General features: G+C 47.3%; 1 protein-coding gene across 1 annotated transcript; it reads left to right on the forward strand.

Moving 5' to 3' along the window:
- The first annotated feature begins 964 nt into the window (after positions 1-964).
- On the forward strand, positions 965-17,295 carry LOC139400109 (lysosomal proton-coupled steroid conjugate and bile acid symporter SLC46A3-like). The gene is made up of 5 exons (XM_071145142.1): positions 965-1,147; positions 7,255-8,131; positions 13,264-13,347; positions 15,167-15,323; positions 17,196-17,295. The coding sequence occupies exons 1-5, from the start codon at positions 965-967 to the stop codon at positions 17,293-17,295; spliced, it is 1,401 nt and encodes a 466-aa protein (XP_071001243.1).
- Positions 17,296-21,445: the final 4,150 nt, after the last annotated feature.

Here is a 21,445-nt window from a genome sequence, read left to right on the forward strand (position 1 = left end):
ATCTCTGTTCACTCCCCTCCCAGAGTTCTCTGTCCACTCCCCTCCCAGGGATCTCTGTCCACTCCCCTCCCAGGGATCTCTGTCCACTCCCCTCCCAGGGATCTCTGTCCACTCCCCTCCCAGGGATCTCTGTCCACTCCCCTCCCAGGGATCTCTGTCCACTCCCCTCCCAGTGATCTCTGTCCACTCCCCTCCCAGGGATCTCTGTCCACTCCCCTCCCAGAGATCTCTGTCCACTCCCCTCCCAGGGATCTCTGCCCACTCCCCTCCCAGGGATCTCTGTCCACTCCCCTGGAAGGGATCTCTGTCCACTCCCCTCCCAGAGATCTCTGTCCACTCCCAGGGATCTCTGTCCACTCCCCTCCCAGGGATCTCTCTCCACTCCCCTGGAGGGGATCTTTGTCCACTCCCCTCCCAGAGATCTCTGTCCACTTCCCTCCCAGAGATCTCTGTCCACTCCCCTCCCAGGGATCTCTGTCCACTCCCAGGGATCTCTGTCCACTCCCGGGGATCTCTGTCCACTCCTCCCAGGGATCTCTGTCCACTCCTCCCAGGGATCTCTGTCCACTCCCCTCCCAGGGATCTCTGTCCACTCCCATGGATCTCTGTCCACTCCCCTCCCATGGATCTCTGTCCACTCCCCTCCCAGGGATCTCTGTCCACTCAACTCCGAGGGATCTCTGTCCACTCCCAGGGATCTCTGTCCACTACCCTCCCAGGGATCTCTGTCCACTCCCCTGGAAGACAAGACAGGAGAGTTCAGTGGACAGCTAGACAGATCAGATCATTGAGGGATCTGTCTGTTTGTCCTCTCAAGGATCTGTGTGTCCACTGAACTCTCCTACCTTGTCTTCCAGGAATCTGTCTGTTGGTCCTCTCCCGTCTCAAGGATCTGTATGTCCACTGAACTCTTCTACCTTGTCTTACAGGGATCTGTCTTTGTGTCCAATCTCCCCTGGTAAGAATGAAGGGGTTATTGCTGATAGAGCCACTGGTAGCCTTCTATGCTTTCGCCAATTTCCTGGTCTATCCTCTGGTACCGCAGTATGTCTACAGGAGGCTATGGCAGGATATAACCAACAACACCTACCCTGTCTCTGACAACACATCACGCTGCGATCCCTCCAACACCAGCAGCCACAATGAGGTTAGTTACTGTAGAAACCTACCCTGTCTCTGACAACACATCCTTCCCTGTCTCTGACAACACAACCTACCCTGTCTCTGACAACACAACCTACCCTGTCTCTGACAAAACAACCTACCATGTCTCTGACAAAACAACCTACCATGTCTCTGACAACACAACCTACCCTGGTTCTGATGACAACACAACCTACCCTGTCTCTGACAACACAACCTACCCTGTCTCTGACAACACAACCTACCCTGGTTCTGATGACAACACAACCTACCCTGTCTCTGACAACACAACCTACCCTGTCTCTGACAACACAACCTACCCTGGTTCTGATGACAACACAACCTACCCTGGTTCTGACAACACAACCTACCCTGTCTCTGACAAAACAACCTACCATGTCTCTGACAACACAACCTACCCTGGTTCTGATGACAACACAACCTACCCTGTCTCTGACAACACAACCTACCCTGTCTCTGACAACACAACCTACCCTGGTTCTGATGACAACACAACCTACCCTGTCTCTGACAACACAACCTACCCTGGTTCTGACAACACATCATGCTGCGATCCCTCCAACACCAGCAGCCACAATGAGGTTAGTTACTGTAGAAACCTACCCTGTCTCCGACAACACATCCTTCCCTGTCTCTGACAACACAACCTACCCTGTCTCCGACAACACAACCTACCCTGTCTCTGACAAAACAACCTACCCTGTCTCTGACAACACAACCTACCATGTCTCTGACAAAACAACCTACCATGTCTCTGACAAAACAACCTACCATGTCTCTGACAACACAACCTACCCTGTCTCTGACAACACAACCTACCCTGGCTCTGACAACACAACCTACCCTGTCTCTGACAACACAACCACCCTGTTTCTGACAACACAACCTACCCTGTCTCTGACAACACAACCTACCCTGTCTCCACCATGAGGTCAGTTACTTTATAAACCCTCACCAACCCAACTACATATAGGGGTTATAGACCTAACCAACATATAGGGGTTATAGACCTAACAAACACAACTACATATAGGGGTTATAGACCTAACCAACACAACTACATATAGGGGTTATAGACCTAACCAACACAACTACATATAGGGGTTATAGACCTAACCAATACAACTACATATAGGGGTTATGGACCTAACCAACATATATGGGTTATAGACCTAACCAACACATCTACATATAGGGGTTATAGACCTAACCAACACATAGGGGTTATAGACCTAACCAACACAACTACATATAGGGGTTATAGACCTAACCAACACAACTACATATAGGGGTTATAGACCTAACCAACACATAGGGGTTATAGACCTAACCAACACAACTACATATAGGGGTTATAGACCTAACCAACACAACTACATATAGGGGTTATAGACCTAACCAATACATCTACATATAGGGGTTATAGACCTAACCAATACATCTACATATAGGGGTTATAGACCTAACCAATACAACTATATATAGGGGTTATAGACCTAACCAACACAACTACATATATAGGTTATAGACCTAACCAATACAACTACATATAGGGGTTATAGACCTAACCAACACAACTACATATAGGGGTTATAGACCTAACCAACACAACTACATATAGGGGTTATAGACCTAACCAACACAACTACATATAGGGGTTATAGACCTAACCAATACAACTACATATAGGGGTTATAGACCTAACCAATACAACTACATATAGGGGTTATAGACCTAACCAACACAACTACATATAGGGGTTATAGACCTAACCAATACAACTACATATAGGGGTTATAGACCTAACCAACATATAGGGGTTATAGACCTAACAAACACAACTACATATAGGGGTTATAGACCTAACAAACACAACTACATATAGGGGTTATATACCTAACCAATACAACTACATATAGGGGTTATAGACCTAACCAACACAACTACATATAGGGGTTATAGACCTAACCAACACAACTACATATAGGGGTTATAGACCTAACCAACACAACTACATATAGGGGTTATAGACCTAACCAACAGAACTACATATAGGGGTTATAGACCTAACCAACACATAGGGGTTATAGACCTAACCAACACAACTACATATAGGGGTTATAGACCTAACCAACACAACTACATATAGGGGTTATAGACCTAACCAACACAACTACATATAGGGGTTATAGACCTAACCAACACAACTACATATAGGGGTTATAGACCTAACCAATACATCTACATATAGGGGTTATAGACCTAACCAATACATAGGGGTTATAGACCTAACCAACATATAGGGGTTATAGACCTAACCAACACAACTACATATAGGGGTTATAGACCTAACCAACACAACTACATATAGGGGTTATAGACCTAACCAACACAACTACATATAGGGGTTATAGACCTAACCAACACATAGGGGTTATAGACCTAACCAACATATAGGGGTTATAGACCTAACCAACACAACTACATATAGGGGTTATAGACCTAACCAACACATAGGGGTTATAGACCTAACCAACACAACTACATATAGGGGTTATAGACCTAACCAACACATAGGGGTTATAGACCTAACCAACATATAGGGGTTATAGACCTAACCAACACAACTACATATAGGGGTTATAGACCTAACCAACACAACTACATATAGGGGTTATAGACCTAACCAACACAACTACATATAGGGGTTATAGACCTAACCAACACATAGGGGTTATAGACCTAACCAACATATAGGGGTTATAGACCTAACCAACACAACTACATATAGGGGTTATAGACCTAACCAACATATAGGGGTTATAGACCTAACCAACACAACTACATATAGGGGTTATAGACCTAACCAACATATAGGGGTTATAGACCTAACCAACACAACTACATATAGGGGTTATAGACCTAACCAACACATAGGGGTTATAGACCTAACCAACACAACTACATATAGGGGTTATAGACCTAACCAACACAACTACATATAGGGGTTATAGACCTAACCAACACAACTACATATAGGGGTTATAGACCTAACCAATACAACTACATATAGGGGTTATAGACCTAACCAACACAACTACATATAGGGGTTATAGACCTAACCAACACAACTACATATAGGAGTTATAGACCTAACCAACACAACTACATATAGGGGTTATAGACCTAACCAACACAACTTCACATAGGGGTTATAGACCTAACCAACATATACAATTTTCATCATAGGTACACTTCGACTATGACAGACAAAATGAGAAAAAAAATCCAGAAAATCACATTGTAGGATTTTTAATGAATAGCTCTCCATCACAATCGCGTGATGGAGAGCTGTGTGAGTGAGCGATGCTTCGGCGCAGGCAGCACTCAGGGAGAAGGCTGGCATCAAAAGGCATTGATTTTTTGGGGGGGATTTCATTACAGCCACAAATGGGATGCTGCCGTGAAATTCGAGGAATTATCAAGTGATTGTGAATGAGAGAATGATGAAGTGTGTACAGCCGGCGCAAAACAAACAAAGCAGAGCTCATGCCTTTTTCAGGTGACTTTAGTCAAATCGTCATTAGTCTCATCATGCATCCTTACATTGTATTAAATCAAACGTATAACCCAACGTTTGTAGAACAACTAAAGTCACATTAATAATCTACATGAAGCAGGTAGGAGGACCTGTTTCTTTGTTAACCCCTCAACACAGAATAACCTCATCGTTTGAGGGAAAATATCCTTTCTATGTTATTGATCTATGTTCAATTGTATTCTTCATACTATTAAATAATATAAAATAATGCCATGGAATTCTAAGCCAATCTTGTCTTCTAAATGAACTGGTGGAGCCCACAGCCATATGATGTAGCCAGATCAGGACCTAACAGAAGGGCAGGACCCTAACATAAGGACAGGACCCTAACATAAGGACAGGACCCTAACATAAGGACAGGACCCTAACATAAGGACAGGACCCTAACATAAGGACAGGACCCTAACATAAGGACAGGACCCTAACATAAGGACAGAACCCTAACATAAGGACAGGACCCTAACATAAGGACAGGACCCTAACATAAGGACAGGACCTAACATAAGGACAACTCAGAGTATGCTGTTCTGTTCTTCTGAAATTGACTACATTTTCTTCATATCATGTTTCTTTAGACCTTTCTAAAATAAACAATGGATTTATTGTGATGGTGTAGGTAGACTACATTACATGGATTTATTGTGATGGTGTAGACTATATTACATGGATTTATTGTGATGGTGTAGACTATATTACATGGATTTATTGTGATGGTGTAGGTAGACTATATCACATGGATTTATTGTGATGGTGTAGGTAGACTATATTACATGGATTTATTGTGATGGTGTAGACTATATTACATGGATTTATTGTGATGGTGTAGGCTATATTACATGGATTTAATGTGATGGTGTAGACTATATTACATGGATTTATTGTGATGGTGTAGGCTATATTACATGGATTTAATGTGATGGTGTAGACTATATTACATGGATTTATTGTGATGGTGTAGACTATATTACATGGATTTATTGTGATGGTGTAGGCTATATTACATGGATTTAATGTGATGGTGTAGAATATATTACATGGATTTATTCTGATGGTGTAGGTAGACTACATTACATGGATTTATTCTGATGGTGTAGACTATATTACATGGATTTATTGTGATGGTGTAGACTACATTACATGGATTTATTGTGATGGTGTAGACTACATTACATGGATTTATTGTGATGGTGTAGACTATATTACATGGATTTATTGTGATGGTGTAGACTATATTACATGGATTTACTGTGATGGTGTAGGCTATATTACATGGATTTATTGTGATGGTGTAGACTATATTACATGGATTTATTTTGATGGTGTAGGTAGACCATATTACATGGATTTATTGTGATGGTGTAGACTATATGACATGGATTTATTGTGATGGTGTAGACTATATTACATGGATTTATTGTGATGGTGTAGGTAGACTACATTACATGGATTTATTGTGATGGTGTAGACTATATTACATGGATTTATTGTGATGGTGTAGGTAGACCATATTACATGGATTTATTGTGATGGTGTAGACTATATTACATGGATTTACTAGACTTTTTAAAATGTAGATTTTCCAAAGGACTGCATCAGTGGCCTCTGGGCTGTGTGGAAGCCAGGAGATGATACATGAGTTCATTAACGGTCAATTACCGTGAGACCGACTGTTATTCGCTTGACAATCAACGGCTGATGAAATTTCCATTTTGATTTTGTAACCAACTAGGAGGTCACGTCTCACCAGTTACAGTAGCTGGTTGACAGGAGACTGATTAATTACTTGTTCAGGAGATGCCTGCTTGTTCTCGATTTTTGAAAGGCAAGAACCACCTGTAGCCTACACCTGTTGTGGGTTTAGACAAGGGTTAACTTCCTCCGGCTTGAAACCTAGATTGACATAAATAACATTCTATTTCCATGTAGAGCTGTCATACTGGCCTTGAACAGAGCAGAGCAGAGCCACATTTCTCCTTTTCACTTTGTGTACTTCCTCTTTTTCATCATGGCCATATAACAGGCTGCAGTCAAGCTCTGTGGATGAAGAGTGTGTGGAGCTGTCTGCGTGTGTAGAGCTGTCTGCCTGTGAAGAGAGTGTTCTATGTGGAGCTGTCTGCCTGTGAAGAGAGTGTGGAGCTGTCTGCCTGTGAAGAGAGTGTGGAGCTGTCTGCCTGTGAAGAGTGTGTGGAGCTGTCTGCCTGTGAAGAGTGTTCTGTGTGGAACTGTCTGCCTTTAATATGTTACAGTTCCTTCTGTGTTTAACTGATTGTGTTTTCCCCCATCCATCAGAGACATTATCCATTACACCTCGTGTTTAACTGATTGTTTTTTCCCCCATCCATCAGAGACATAATCCATTACACCTCGTGTTTAACTGATTGTGTTTTCAGCAGAGGTAACGTTAATAACTCCACCCTCTTCTCCATGACACCTCCCTTGTCGTTGTTGTTTACGTGTTTGTTTACCTTGTTGTTTTATGTTTACACCAGGAGGTCCAGAAGGCGGCATCTCTCTTCTCCCTCTACACCGAGCTCATCTCCATTATCCCCTCTCTGGCCGTCACCTTCATCCTCGTTGCCTACAGCGACCAGCGCGGACGCAAGATCACCATCATCCTGCCTCTGATTGGTTCTCTGTTCTACGCGCTGTCCTTCCTGGCAGTCTCCTTTTTCGAGCTTAACCTCTACCTCCTCATCGTCTCGTCGTTCGTCAGCGCCCTGTTCGGGGGCTCGGGGACGTTCCTGGGTGGTTGTTTCTCCTACATCGCTGACCTGTGTGAGGACGGACAGCAGAAGACCCTGCGTATGGCCGGGATAGACATGGTCAACGGCCTGCTGTCTGGAGTGGCCTCTCTCTCTACGGGATACTTCCTTCGAGCAGCAGGCTTCAACTGGCCCTTCTTCACCTCTGCTCTGTTCCTGTGTTTCAACCTGCTGTACGCTGTCTTCATCCTGGAGGAGACGCTCCAACGACCACTAGACGCCCCCCTGGATGGCTCCCTGCGTCACACCGCCATGCATCAGCTGGCCTACGGGGTCTACCAACTGTTTGCAGGGGCCAGCAGGAGGCGCAACGTCCTTCTGATGCTTCTTCTGCTCCTCTTCGGCTCCTTCTCCTTCGCCAACATGGGCGGGCACTCCATGATCACACTGTACGAGCTCAACCAGCCGCTGTGCTGGAACGAGATCCTAATTGGCTACGGCTCTGCGCTGTCCATGACAATGTTCCTGACCAGCTTTGTGGGTGTGACGATGTTCTCTCGCTGCGGCGTGCCCAACATCGTCATCATTCTCATAGGGATACTGAGTGTCATGGCGGGTATGACCCTGGTGGCCTTCGCCAAGACCACGCTCATGATGTTCCTGGGTAAGGAATAAGGATGATATTCACATGGTAACATGGTCAGGAATAAGGAGGGTATTCACATGGTAACATGGTCAGGAATAAGGAGGGTATTCACATGGTAACATGGTCAGGAATAAGGAGGGTATTCACATGGTCAGGAATAAGGAGGGTATTCACATGGTCAGGAATAAGGAGGGTATTCACATGGTCAGGAATAAGGAGGGTATTCACATGGTCAGGAATAAGGAGGGTATTCACATGGTCAGGAATAAGGAGGGTATTCACATGGTAACATGGTCAGGAATAAGGAGGGTATTCACATGGTCAGGAATAAGGAGGGTATTCACATGGTCAGGAATAAGGAGGGTATTCACATGGTCAGGAATAAGGAAGGTATTCACATGGTAACATTCTATCCTCTGAAAGGTGTCTGGGTTCCAGCTCTGCTTGACCCAATTCTGGTTGGTGCACCCAGTATGTTTTTGACAGTTCCTGGGTCTACTGGGGATGTCTTCTATGGTAGACGCGTGGCTTCTCCCATTGGCAGGGACCCGTTGTCCCAGGCGCCAGGGCAGGTTTGGCACGCGAGGCCAGATATTTGGTTCCTATCCGCTTAGCCACTGACAGGGACAATCTAATGGCTGGAGGTTTACCTCTGAATGTTATTGCTACCATTCCATCTGCAGGGCTTCCTCCATCCCTTCAGTTTGCAGGGCTCCCTCAATCCCTCCAGTTTGCAGGGCTCCCTCAATCCCTCCAGTTTGCAGGGCTCCCTCAATCCCTCCAGTTTGCAGGGCTCCCTCAATCCCTCCAGTTTGCAGGGCTCCCTCAATCCCTCCAGTCTGCAGGGCTCCCTCAATCCCTCCAGTCTCCAGGGCTCCCTCCCGTCTCCAGGGCTCCCTCAATCCCTCCAGTCTCCAGGGCTCCCTCAATCCCTCCAGTCTACAGGGCTCCCTCAATCCCACCAGTCTGCAGGGCTCCCTCAATCCCACCAGTCTGCAGGGCTCCCTCAATCCCTCCAGTCTGCAGGGCTCCCTCAATCCCTCCAGTTTGCAGGGCTCCCTCAATCCCTCCAGTTTGCAGGGCTCCCTCAATCCCTCCATTCTGCAGGGCTCCCTCAATCCCTCCAGTCTCCAGGGCTCCCTCCCGTCTCCAGGGCTCCCTCAATCCCTCCAGTCTCCAGGGCTCCCTCAATCCCTCCAGTCTACAGGGCTCCCTCAATCCCACCAGTCTGCAGGGCTCCCTCAATCCCACCAGTCTGCAGGGCTCCCTCAATCCCACCAGTCTGCAGGGCTCCCTCAATCCCTCCAGTCTGCAGGGCTCCCTCAATCCCTTCAGTCTCCAGGGCTCCCTCAATCCCTCCAGTCTGCAGGGCTCCCTCAATCCCTCCAGTCTCCAGGGCTCCCTCAATCCCTCCAGTTTGCAGGGCTCCCTCAATCCCTCCAGTCTACAGGGCTCCCACCAGTCTACAGGGCTCCCTCAATCCCACCAGTCTACAGGGCTCCCTCAATCCCTCCAGTCTACTTGGCTCCCTCAATCCCTCCAGTCTACAGGGCTCCCTCAATCCCTCCAGTCTGCAGGGCTCCCTCAATCCCTCCAGTCTGCAGGGCTCCCTCAATCCCACCAGTCTGCAGGGCTCCCTCAATCCCACCAGTCTGCACGGCTCCCTCAATCCCACCAGTCTGCACGGCTCCCTCAATCCCACCAGTCTGCACGGCTCCCTCAATCCCACCAGTCTGCACGGCTCCCTCAATCCCACCAGTCTGCACGGCTCCCTCAATCCCACCAGTCTGCAGGGCTCCCTCAATCCCACCAGTCTGCAGGGCTCCCTCAATCCCTCCAGTCTGCAGGGCTCCCTCAATCCCACCCTGAGGTGGCCATATAGGTGCCAAGATAAAGGACTCCATTTTGTTTTTACTGGAGTTTATCAAGCAGGGACGTTAAAAGGGTCCACGTTAAAAGGGTACCTGGCTGCTATCTCAGCATGTTATGGTAGAATTGACCCAGGCCTCCTGAAAGGTGTACCTATTCTCAGGACGGTTTCTAGAACCTATTGCGCCCACGTGGGTGCTGGTTTCTCCCAGTATAGTCTACAGGGTGATGATGAGACAGGGGAGGGCTCCCAGTATAGTCTACAGGGTGATGAGACAGGGGAGGGCTCCCAGTATAGTCTACAGGGTGATGAGACAGGGGAGGGCTCCCAGTATAGTCTAGAGGGTGATGATGGGACAATGGAGGTCTCCCAGTATAGTCTACAGGGTGATGAGACAGGGGAGGGCTCCCAGTATAGTCTACAGGGTGATGAGACAGTGGAGCGCTCCCAGTATAGTCTACAGGGTGATGAGACAGGGGAGGGCTCCCAGTATAGTCTACAGGGTGATGGGACAGTGGAGGTCTCCCAGTGTAGTCTACAGGGTGATGAGACAGGGGAGGGGCTCCCAGTATAGTCTACAGGGTGATGAGACAGGGGAGGGTCTCCCAGTATAGTCTACAGGGTGATGAGACAGGGGAGGGTCTCCCAGTATAGTCTACAGGGTGATGAGACAGGGGAGGGTCTCCCAGTATAGTCTACAGGGTGATGAGACAGGGGAGGGCTCCCAGTATAATCTACAGGGTGATGAGACAGGGGAGGGTCTCCCAGTATAGTCTACAGGGTGATGAGACAGGGGAGGGCTCCCAGTATAGTCTACAGGGTGATGAGACAGGGGAGGGGCTCCCAGTATAGTCTACAGGGGAGGGCTCCCAGTATAGTCTACAGGGTGATGAGACAGGGGAGGGCTCCCAGTATAGTCTACAGGGTGATGATGGGACAGGGGAGGGCTCCCAGTATAGTCTACAGGGTGATGGGACAGGGGAGGTCTCCCAGTGTAGTCTACAGGGTGATGAGACAGGGGAGGGGCTCCCAGTATAGTCTACAGGGTGATGAGACAGGGGAGGGTCTCCCAGTATAGTCTACAGGGTGATGAGACATGGGAGGGCTCCCAGTATAATCTACAGGGTGATGAGACAGGGGAGGGTCTCCCAGTATAGTCTACAGGGTGATGAGACAGGGGAGGGCTCCCAGTATAGTCTACAGGGTGATGAGACAGGGGAGGGGCTCCCAGTATAGTCTACAGGGGAGGGCTCCCAGTATAGTCTACAGGGTGATGAGACAGGAGAGGGCTCCCAGTATAGTCTACAGGGTGATGAGACAGGGGAGGGGCTCCCAGTATAGTCTACAGGGGAGGGCTCCCAGTATAGTCTACAGGGTGATGGGACAGGGGAGGGCTCCCAGTATCTTTATTCCTCCAGTCATATATTTAGTAATTAACTACATTTTTTAATGATTTTTTTTCACCTTTATTTAACCAAGAAGGCTAGTTGAGAACAAGTTCTCATTTACAACTGTGACCTGGCCAAGATAAAGCAAAGCAGTGAGACACAAACAACAACACAGAGTTACACATAAACAAAACATACAGTCAATAACATAATAGAACAATCTATATACAGTGTGTGCAAATGGCGTGAGGAGGTAAGGCAATAAATAGGCCATAGTAGCGAAGTAATTACAATTTAGCAGATTAACACTGGAGTGATAGATGAGCAGATGATGATGAACAGATGGTGTGTAAGTAGTGATACTGGTGTGTAAGTAGTGATACTGGTGTGTAAGTAGTGATACTGGTGTGCAAAAGAGCAGAAAAGTAAATAAAACCAATATGGGGATGAGGTAGAATGGGTGCGCTGTTTACAGATGGGCTATGTACAGCTGCAGCCATCAGTTAGCTGCTCAGATAGCTGATGTTTAAAGGTAGTGAGGGAGATATGAGTCTCCAGCTTCAGTGATTTTTGAAATTCATTCCAGTCACAGGCAGCAGAGAACTGGAAGGAAAGGGGGCCAAAGAAGGAATTGGCTTTGGGGATGACCAGTGAGATATACCTGCTGGAGCGCGTGCTACGGGTGGGTGTTGTTATCGTGACCAGTGAGCTGAGATAAGGCAGAGCTTTACCTAGCAAAGACTTATAGATGACCTGGAGCCAGTGGGTCTGGCGACGAATATGTAGCGAGGGCCAGCCAACGAGAGTTTACAGGTCGTAGTGGTGGGTAGAATATGGGGCTTTGGTGACAAAACGGATGGCACTGTGATAGACTGCATCCAATTAGCTAAGTAGAGTGTTGGGGCCTATTTTGTAAATGACATCGCCGAAGTCAAGAATTGGTAGGATAGTCAGTTTTACGAGGGTATGTTTGGCGGTGTGAGTGAAGGATGCTTTGTTGCGAAATAGGAAGTTGATTCTAGATTTCATTTTGGATTGGCGATGTTTAATGTGAGTCTGGAAGGAGAGTTTACAGTCTAACCAGACACCTAGGTATTTGTAGTTGTCCACACATTCTAAGTCAGAACCGTCCAGAGTAGTGATGCTGGAATGACGGGCAGGTGTGGGCAGCAATCGGTTGAAGAGCATGCATTTAGTTTTACTAGCGTTTCAGAGCAGTTGGAGGCCATGGAAGGAGTGTTGTTTGGCATTGAAGCTCGTTTGGAGGTTTGTTAACACAGTGTCCAAAGAAGGGCCAGATGTATACAGAATGGTGTCGTCTGCGTAGAGGTGGATCAAGGAATCACCCGCAGCGAGAGCAACATCGTTGATGTATACAGAGAAAAGTGTCGGCCCGAGAATTGAACCCTGTGGTACCCCCATAGAGACTGCCAGAGGTCCGGACAACAGGCCTTCCGATTGGACACACTGAGCCTGAATTTGACTGGACGATTTGACACACTGAGTCTGAATTTGATTGGACGATTTACTTGGCAACGCTCCGAGGCTGTTTTATTTGAAACCGGACATAAATGAAAACGTTAAGAAGACGCATTCAGATGTACATTACATCATAATACAACGAGCCACTAGATTTCAATGATCTTTGTAATACATGAATTACCACAAAGGTTTAGCCAACATTTCAGCCAATCAGGCCTCTATCTAGCTCCTTTCCCAAAGGGACTGTTGCCAAAGAAATGTATAGGAAATATTACAAAAATGAACAATATGTTTGAGCAACAACAAAACAATCATACATGGGATAACAATGCTATAAAAAGTTAAAAACTAACAAGCAACAATTCCAGAATGAAATCTACAAGGAAATCTGTCATGTTTGTTCTTCTCAGTCAGGCTTCCAATGCTTCTGGCCATCATGCCATTCCCCGTGCTGAGATCCATGATGTCGAAGATCGTGTCAAAGACCGAGCAGGGTGAGTTTTAGTTCAGTTTCTTTGACTAAACTAATGCTTTAAAACACGACCGCAATCCGTTAATAAAATCATTGAGAATGAAACACACAGACTTATTTAGACTTATTTCCATGCTTTTGTGTTTTATTATGGATCCCCATTAGTTCCTGCCAAGGCAGCAGCTACTCTTCCTGGGGTTTATTATGGATCCCCATTAGTTCCTGCCAAGGCAGCAGCTACTCTTCCTGGGGTTTATTATGGATCCCCATTAGTTCCTGCCAAGGCAGCAGCTACTCTTCCTGGGGTTTATTATGGATCCCCCCCTGCCAAGGCAGTAGCTACTCTTCCTGGGGTTTATTATGGATCCCCATTAGTTCCTGTCAAGGCAGCAGCTACTCTTCCTGGGGTTTATTATGGATCCCCATTAGTTCCTGCCAAGGCAGCAGCTACTCTTCCTGGGGTTTATTATGGATCCCCATTAGTTCCTGCCAAGGCAGCAGCTACTCTTCCTGGGGTTTATTATGGATCCCCATTAGTTCCTGCCAAGGCAGCAGCTACTCTTCCTGGGGTTTATTATGGATCCCCCCCTGCCAAGGCAGTAGCTACTCTTCCTGGGGTTTATTATGGATCCCCATTAGTTCCTGTCAAGGCAGCAGCTACTCTTCCTGGGGTTTATTATGGATCCCCATTAGTTCCTGCCAAGGCAGCAGCTACTCTTCCTGGGGTTTATTATGGATCCCCATTAGTTCCTGCCAAGGCAGCAGCTACTCTTCCTGGGGTTTATTATGGATCCCCATTAGTTCCTGCCAAGGCAGCAGCTACTCTTCCTGGGGTTTATTATGGATCCCCATTAGTTCCTGCCAAGGCAGCAGCTACTCTTCCTGGGGTTTATTATGGATCCCCATTAGTTCCTGCCAAGGCAGCAGCTACTCTTCCTGTGGTTTATTATGGATCCCCATTAGTTCCTGCCAAGGCAGCAGCTACTCTTCCTGGGGTTTATTATGGATCCCCATTAGTTCCTGCCAAGGCAGCAGCTACTCTTCCTGGGGTTTATTATGGATCCCCATTAGTTCCTGCCAAGGCAGCAGCTACTCTTACTGGGGTTTATTATGGATCCCCATTAGTTCCTGCCAAGGCAGCAGCTACTCTTACTGGGGTTTATTATGGATCCCCATTAGTTCCAACATTTAAATTAAACTGGGGTCCGGCAAAATTAAGTCAGTTATATAATTTCAAAAAGTTACTATACATTACAGATTTCACAACACACTGTGTGCCCTCGGGCTCCCACTCCACCACTACCACATATCTACCGTACTAAATCCACGTTTATATGTTATGTTGTCATGTGTCTGCGCCTGTGTTTGTGCATTCCTGAGCCATGGTTAGTTTAAACAGAGAACGTTCTAGACCACAGAGTAGGACCCTTGTCTGACCAGAGAGCCATGTCTGAAGTGCTCTTCTTTTAAGCCGTCCTCTCCTACACGGACACTTGACGAAACGATGTGGAATGTAAAGCAACTCTTCTGTCCCGGACCTAGATAACAGGAGTTGTACCCTGCTCTTTCTGTCTCAACCTTAGGCTGAAGTGTTGTCATGGAGACTGTCTCAACGTTAGGTTGAAGTGTTGTCATGGAGACTCTTTCTGTCTCAACCTTAGGCTGAAGTGTTGTCATGGAGACTGTCTCAACCTTAGGCTGAAGTGTCGACATGTAGGAACGTACTTTTTCAGCACTTCCGCGGGGGCAGTGATGCTTAACCTATGACTTTGAACCAATTTACCTGACAGTGTATTCTCTCTCTCTCTCTCGTGTGTGTGTGTGTGTGTGTGTGTGTGTAGGAGCGTTGTTTGCGTGCTTGGCTTGCCTGGACAGTGTGAACAACAGTGTGGCGATAGCTGTGTTCAGTAGTCTCTACGCTGCCACGGTAACCTGGTACCCTGGATTCTGCTTCCTGTTGTCTGCTGGACTCTGTGTCATCCCCTTGGTCCTGCTAGTGTGAGTATTATATGCTACTAATAATATACATCTACTAATATACTTCCTACTACGACAAATCTACTACTACTACTACTACTAATATACTACTACTACTACTAATGTACTACTACTACTACTAATAATATACTACTACTACTACTACTAATGTACTACTATTTCTACTAATATACTACTACTACTACTAATATACGACGACTACTACTACTACTACTACTACTACTAATATAATACTACTACTACTACATAATAATAATAATAATAATAATAATAATAATAATAATAATATACTACTGGCGAGATGGAGTAGGCCTACAACGCCATCTAGTGGTCGAGTCGGGGACAACAGTTGACAACTGTAGCATTATAGCTAAGCCTAACCCTTTTCATAACCTTAACCTCGCTCTCATGAGCTGCCACGCTGACTCTCCCATCCTGCTGGCTCTCCCATCCTGCCACGCTGGCTCTCCCATCCTGCCACGCTGGCTCTCCCATCCTGCCGGCTCTCCCATCCTGCCGCGCTGGCTCTCCCATCCTGCCGTGCTGGCTCTCCCATCCTGCCGCGCTGGCTCTCCCAACCTGTTGGCTCTCCCATCCTGCTGGCTCTCCCAACCTGTTGGCTCTCCCATCCTGTTGGCTCTCCCATCCTGCCTCGCTGGCTCTCCCATCCTGCCTCGCTGGCTCTCCCATCCTGCCTCGCTGGCTCTCCCATCCTGCCATGCTGGCTCTCCCATCCTGCCGCGCTGGCTCTCCCATCCTGCTGGCTCTCCCATCCTGCTGGCTCTCCCATCCTGCTGGCTCTCCCAACCTGTTGGCTCTCCCATCCTGCCTCGCTGGCTCTCCCATCATGCTGGCTCTCCCATCCGGCTGGCTCTCCCATCCTGCCACGCTGGCTCTCCCATCCTGCCACGCTGGCTCTCCCATCCTGCCACGCTGGCTCTCCCATCCTGCCTCGCTGGCTCTCCCATCCTGCCACGCTGGCTCTCCCATCCTGCCACACTGGCTCTTCCATCCTGCTGGCTCTCCCATCCTGCCACGCTGGCTCTCCCATCATGCTGGCTCTCCCATCCTGCCACACTGGCTCTCCCATCCTGCTGGCTCTCCCATCCTGCCACCCTGGCTCTCCCATCCTGCTGGCTCTCCCATCCTGCCACGCTGGCTCTCCCATCCTGCTGGCTCTCCCATCCTGCCGCGTAAACAAACCAACAGGCTCTGTGGCTGTCTGGAACCACTACTGACTCACCTTGTGTGCATCTCTATAACTTTTAAGAGGCTTCCCCTCCTTGTCTCCTTTCTTTCATCTGCACTGAATTAAAAGCCCCGGAAAGGTGAAAACTACAAACTGTATTCCACAGGGAATCTGCCGTTCACCTGTCCTCTTCTATAATGTCAGACTCTGTGCAGGTCAAAGGATGTAATGAGAGACTGGAGGCAGGTTCTTTGGACTCTCTGTCTCTCTCCCTGTCTCTCCCTGTCTCTCTCAATCTCTGCCAATCTCTCCGTCTCGCTCTCTCTCCGTCTCTCTCTTAATCTCTCTCTCAATCTCTGTCAATCTCTCCGTCTCGCTCTCTCTCCCTGTCTCTCTCTCAATCTCTGTCAAACTCTCCGTCTCGTTCTCTCTCTCTCTCCACATATTTCCCTGTCTCTCTCCACATATCTATCTCTCTCCCTGTCTCTCTCTCAATCTCTGTCAATCTCTCCGTCTCTCTCTCTCTCTAAACATATCTTCCTGTCTCTCTCCACATATCTCCCTGTTTCTCTCCACATATCTCCCTGTCTCCCTCTCGCTCTCTGTCAATCTCACCGTCTCACTCTCTCCCCGTCTCTTTCCCTCTCTCTGGCTCCTTCTCTTGCTCTTTCTGTGACCTACAGGATTGTGGTGCTGCTGGGGGTGGATGAAAGTAAGGAGGCAGAGGTCCTCATCCCAGAAGAGGAAGGCCTGGCCGGAGACGATGACCCTCTCCTCACCTGAGGCTGGTGAGGCAAGACTAGAAACCTTGGCCTGGTGCTCTTTGATTTGTTCTCTTCCTCTTCTCTTTTTTTCTCTCTCACTCTGTGGGGTCTGTTCTGGCACCTACTGTAGATCTATACTTAATCTGTGTTTTGGAAAATTTGCCCATGGTGGCATGTGGTTGGACAAACAGAGCTGGACTCTTAAACCAATCAGCAGTCTAGGACTCTAAGAGATCGATTACCTCAGTTTGAATTGTTTCTGATATAAAGTCAGATTTTAATTTCAGGGTAAATAGTGGACGGATGTTTCTAGAGGGCTTCAGTAACATAATATCAGAGCTCAGAACTGTTTCCTTCAATCTGGTCACATTTTATTCATACACACGTTATATTTCTGCCATCCATAATAATAACCTATGTCTATGATCAATGCAGTCATTCCAATGCATCTTTTTATATACAGGGTGGCAGGTAGCAGTTGGGCCAGTAACCAAAAGGTCCTTGGTTCAAATCATCGAGCTGGCAAGGTGGAAAAATCTGTCGAATGTGCCCTTGAGGTGCTCTGAATAAGAGAGTCTGCTAAGTTAACTTTTGTTTGTTGGACGCCGGAATCACAGGTGCGCCGGAATCACAGGTGCGCCGGAATCACAGGTGCGCCGGAATCACAGGTGCGCCGGAATCACAGGTGCGCCGGAATCACAGGTGCGTCGGAATCACAGGTGCGCCGGAATCACAGGTGTTGCTTTTGGTTTGATTTCCCGTAGCCTCTTTTCTCAGCGTCAATTTCTCTGTAAAGTAACAGCCGCGTTTTAAACACACAGCCCAATTCTACTGATCTCTCACGGTGGAATAATTAGTCGCTGTTATGACGTTGTACATGATTCAATTATTCACTTGCAACAAAAAAAATGGGAAATAAGCAAATTGATTTTCCAAAATGTTTTCATAAGTAGCTAAATGACTAGAAGTCTGAAGTGAAATGAATATTGGCTAGATATCAAACAGAGTGTCCGTAATAGCAGATAGCGGTAACCTACCTAATTCACAGGTAGGTTCTGACTGTATATCACACCATGTTCTACTTACCTGTTGTTATTACTGATCTGTTTGTGTTGTCGTTACATGACAAGGCTCAAACTGTCAAACTTCTACAACTCATTTAGCTCTTTCTCAATGATGCCTTACACCACCAACATGATAGACTTGTATAGACGCTCAAGGAAATGCACTTTCTGTCTGAACTACGTCACGACTTGTTAGTTTCCCCGGTGATCAAAACTGGTTACAAAGATGTAATTTCAATGGCAACTGGTTGGCTGTCGTTGTCATGATGTCAGAAACAGATCTACAAACAGATCTAGGATCAGGATAAAAACTTTGTTGATTGATATTTCAACTATACTGTTACAGTAGGTTACCTCCACTTAATGATTGATTAACAACAACAATCAATAACTCAGAACTGATCCTGTAAAAACCAGCATAGGCAAATGGATGTGAAGGACAGTATTGGAAAATACTACTTTAGGGAAATATGTTTTAAAAAGTGGTATTTTGAAACGATTGGATGTGTGCTGTTATTTTTACAATAATTTATGACTGCCACAAATGTTTGTAATTGTGTAAAATAAAATTCAAAAAATGTATTGGTATAAAATGTGTGACGGAATTTATGAAACACTTTTCCATATGTTTTCTGACAACTAAACATTGAAGTGGCTGGATTGCATTCTTTGCGGTCATTGGTTTCTAGAAAAGCAAAACCTGAGTGTAATACCTGCTGTGGCCACCAGGTGTCACTGTTGGATTAGGATGTAACGAATGATGTATAAAACCCCTAGAAAGCTGATGTTATACCTTGGTCATTGAGAGGCTTTGAAGCCACCGGCCATTTTTGCATTCCCCTGTAGGAGCAGTCCTCCATATCAATGAATGAAATTCAACAGTATTTCAAATGAATGTTTCAAGGACCAAATTCCATGTATTTTTGTTGTTGTGGTGGGGACCGTAACATTGGTAATCCCAAAAAAATTATACTTCAAGGGATAAAAATAATAAAATATTTTTAGATCACGTATTATAATTTAAAAGGATGCTGCACAGTCTTTTATCGATGGCACTTCCCTCATCAACTCATCCCTGACCACTGGCTGCATCCCTTCTGACTTCAAATTGGCCAAATCCCCTCCTCAAGAAACCAACACTTGACACATCTGACGTCTTTTCTTTCCAAAACCCTTGTGCTGTTTCTGATCAACTCTGTCAGAATGATCTTCTGGACCCTAACCAATCAGGCTTCAAGACGGTTCACTCAACTGAGGCTTCAAGACTGGTCACTCAACCGAGACTGCTCTTCTCTGTGTCATAGAGGCTCTCCACACTGCCAAAGCTGACTGTCTCCTCTGTTCTCATCCTTCTAGATCTATCTGCTGCCTCCGATACAGTGAACCATCAGATCCTCCTCTCCCCTCTCAGGGCTGGGAGACTCAGACTCTATCAGATCTTCCTCTCCACCCTCTCAGGGCTGGGCGTCTCAGGCTATATCAAATCCTCCTCTCCACCCTCTCAGGGCTGGGCGTCTCAGTCTCTATCAGATCCTCCTCTCCACCCTCTCAGGGCTGGGCGTCTCAGGCTCCGCCTCCTCTCCACCCTCTCAGGGCTGGGCGTCTCAGGCTCCGCCTCCTCTCCATCCTATCAGGGCTGGGCGTCTCAGGCTCTATCAGATCCTCCTCTCCCCCCTCTCAGGGCTGGGTGTCTCAGTCTCTATCAGATCCTCCTCTCCACCCTCTCAGGGCTGGGTGTCTCAGGCTCCGCCTCCTCTCCACCCGCTCAGAGCTGAGAGACTCAGGCTCTATCAGATCCTCCTCTCCACCCTATCAGGGCTGGGAGACTCAGGCTCTATCAGATCCTCCTCTCCACCCTCTCAGGGCTGGGTGTCTCAGGCTCTATCAGATCCTGGGCGTCTCGGGCTCTGCCCACTCTTGGATTGCATCCTACCTGGCAGGCCGCTCCTACCAGGTGATGTGGAGAGGATCTGTGTCTGCACCACGTACTCTCACTACTGGTGTCCCCCAGGGCTCGGTTCTAGTCCCTCTCTTCTTCTCTCTATAGACCAAGTCACTCAGCTCCGTCATATCTTGTCATGGTCTCTCCTATCACTGCTATGAGGATGAGACTCCACTACTTTTCTCCTTCCCTCCTTCTGACACCCAGGTGGCGACACACATCTCTGCGTGCGTGCCTGGCAGATTTCTCAACTTGGATGTCAGCCCACCACCTCAAGCTCAACCTGGACAAGATGAATCTGCTCCTCTTCCCAGTGAAGGCCTGCCTGCTCCAAGACCTTTCCATCACGGTTGACAACTCCACGGTGTCGCCTTACTAGAGAGCAAAGAACCTTGGTGTAACCATGGACAACACCCTGTCGTTCTCTGTAAACATCAAAGCAGTGACTCGCTCCTACAGGTTCATGCTCTACAACATCCGTAGAGAGACTCTACCTCACACAGGGAGGTCCTAATCCACTTTTCATCTCCCGTCTGGACTACTGCAACTCGCTGTTGGCTGGGTCTTGTGCCATCAAACCCCTGCAACTGATCCAGAACGATGCAGCCGGCCTGGTGTTCAACCTCCCCAAGTTCTCCCATGTCACCCTGCTCATCCCATGTCACCCTGCTCCTCCCATGTCACTCTGCTCCTCCCATGTCACCCTGCTCCTCTTCACACTCCACTGGCTTCCAGTCAAAGTTCACATCCACTACTAGACCATGGTGCTTACCTACGGAGCATCAAGAGGAACTGCCCCTCCCTACCTTCAGGCTCTGCTCCAACCCTACACCCCAACCCATCCACTACTAGATCATGGTGCTTACCTACAGAGCAGCAAGAGGAACTGCCCCTCCCTACCGTCAGGCTCTGATCAAACCCTACACCCCAACCCATCCACTACTAGACCATGGTGCTTACCTACGGAGCATCAAGAGGAACTGCCCCTCCCTACCGTCAGGCTCTGTTCTAACCCTACACCCCAACCCAAGCACTCTGTTCTGCCACCTCTGGTCTCTCTGCCCTCCCACCCCTACAGGAAATTGTATGGTTGAGAGGGATGAGGAAAAATGTATGGCAAATGAGTCTGCCTACACAACCGATTGGCAAATGTGTTGCAAATG

The sequence above is a fragment of the Oncorhynchus clarkii genome, unplaced genomic scaffold, assembly GCF_045791955.1.
Source record: "Oncorhynchus clarkii lewisi isolate Uvic-CL-2024 unplaced genomic scaffold, UVic_Ocla_1.0 unplaced_contig_6700_pilon_pilon, whole genome shotgun sequence".
Lineage (NCBI taxonomy): Eukaryota > Metazoa > Chordata > Actinopteri > Salmoniformes > Salmonidae > Oncorhynchus > Oncorhynchus clarkii.

Bases quoted from the DNA above. Each gene is read 5' to 3' on its own strand.
- LOC139400109 (XM_071145142.1), top strand. From the start codon at position 965: ATGAAGGGGTTATTGCTGATAGAGCCACTGGTAGCCTTCTATGCTTTC. The intron at 1,148-7,254 runs GTTAGTTACTGT...TGTTTACACCAG, and splicing joins ACACCAGCAGCCACAATGAG to GAGGTCCAGAAGGCGGCATC. The intron at 13,348-15,166 runs GTGAGTTTTAGT...GTGTGTGTGTAG, and splicing joins CGTGTCAAAGACCGAGCAGG to GAGCGTTGTTTGCGTGCTTG.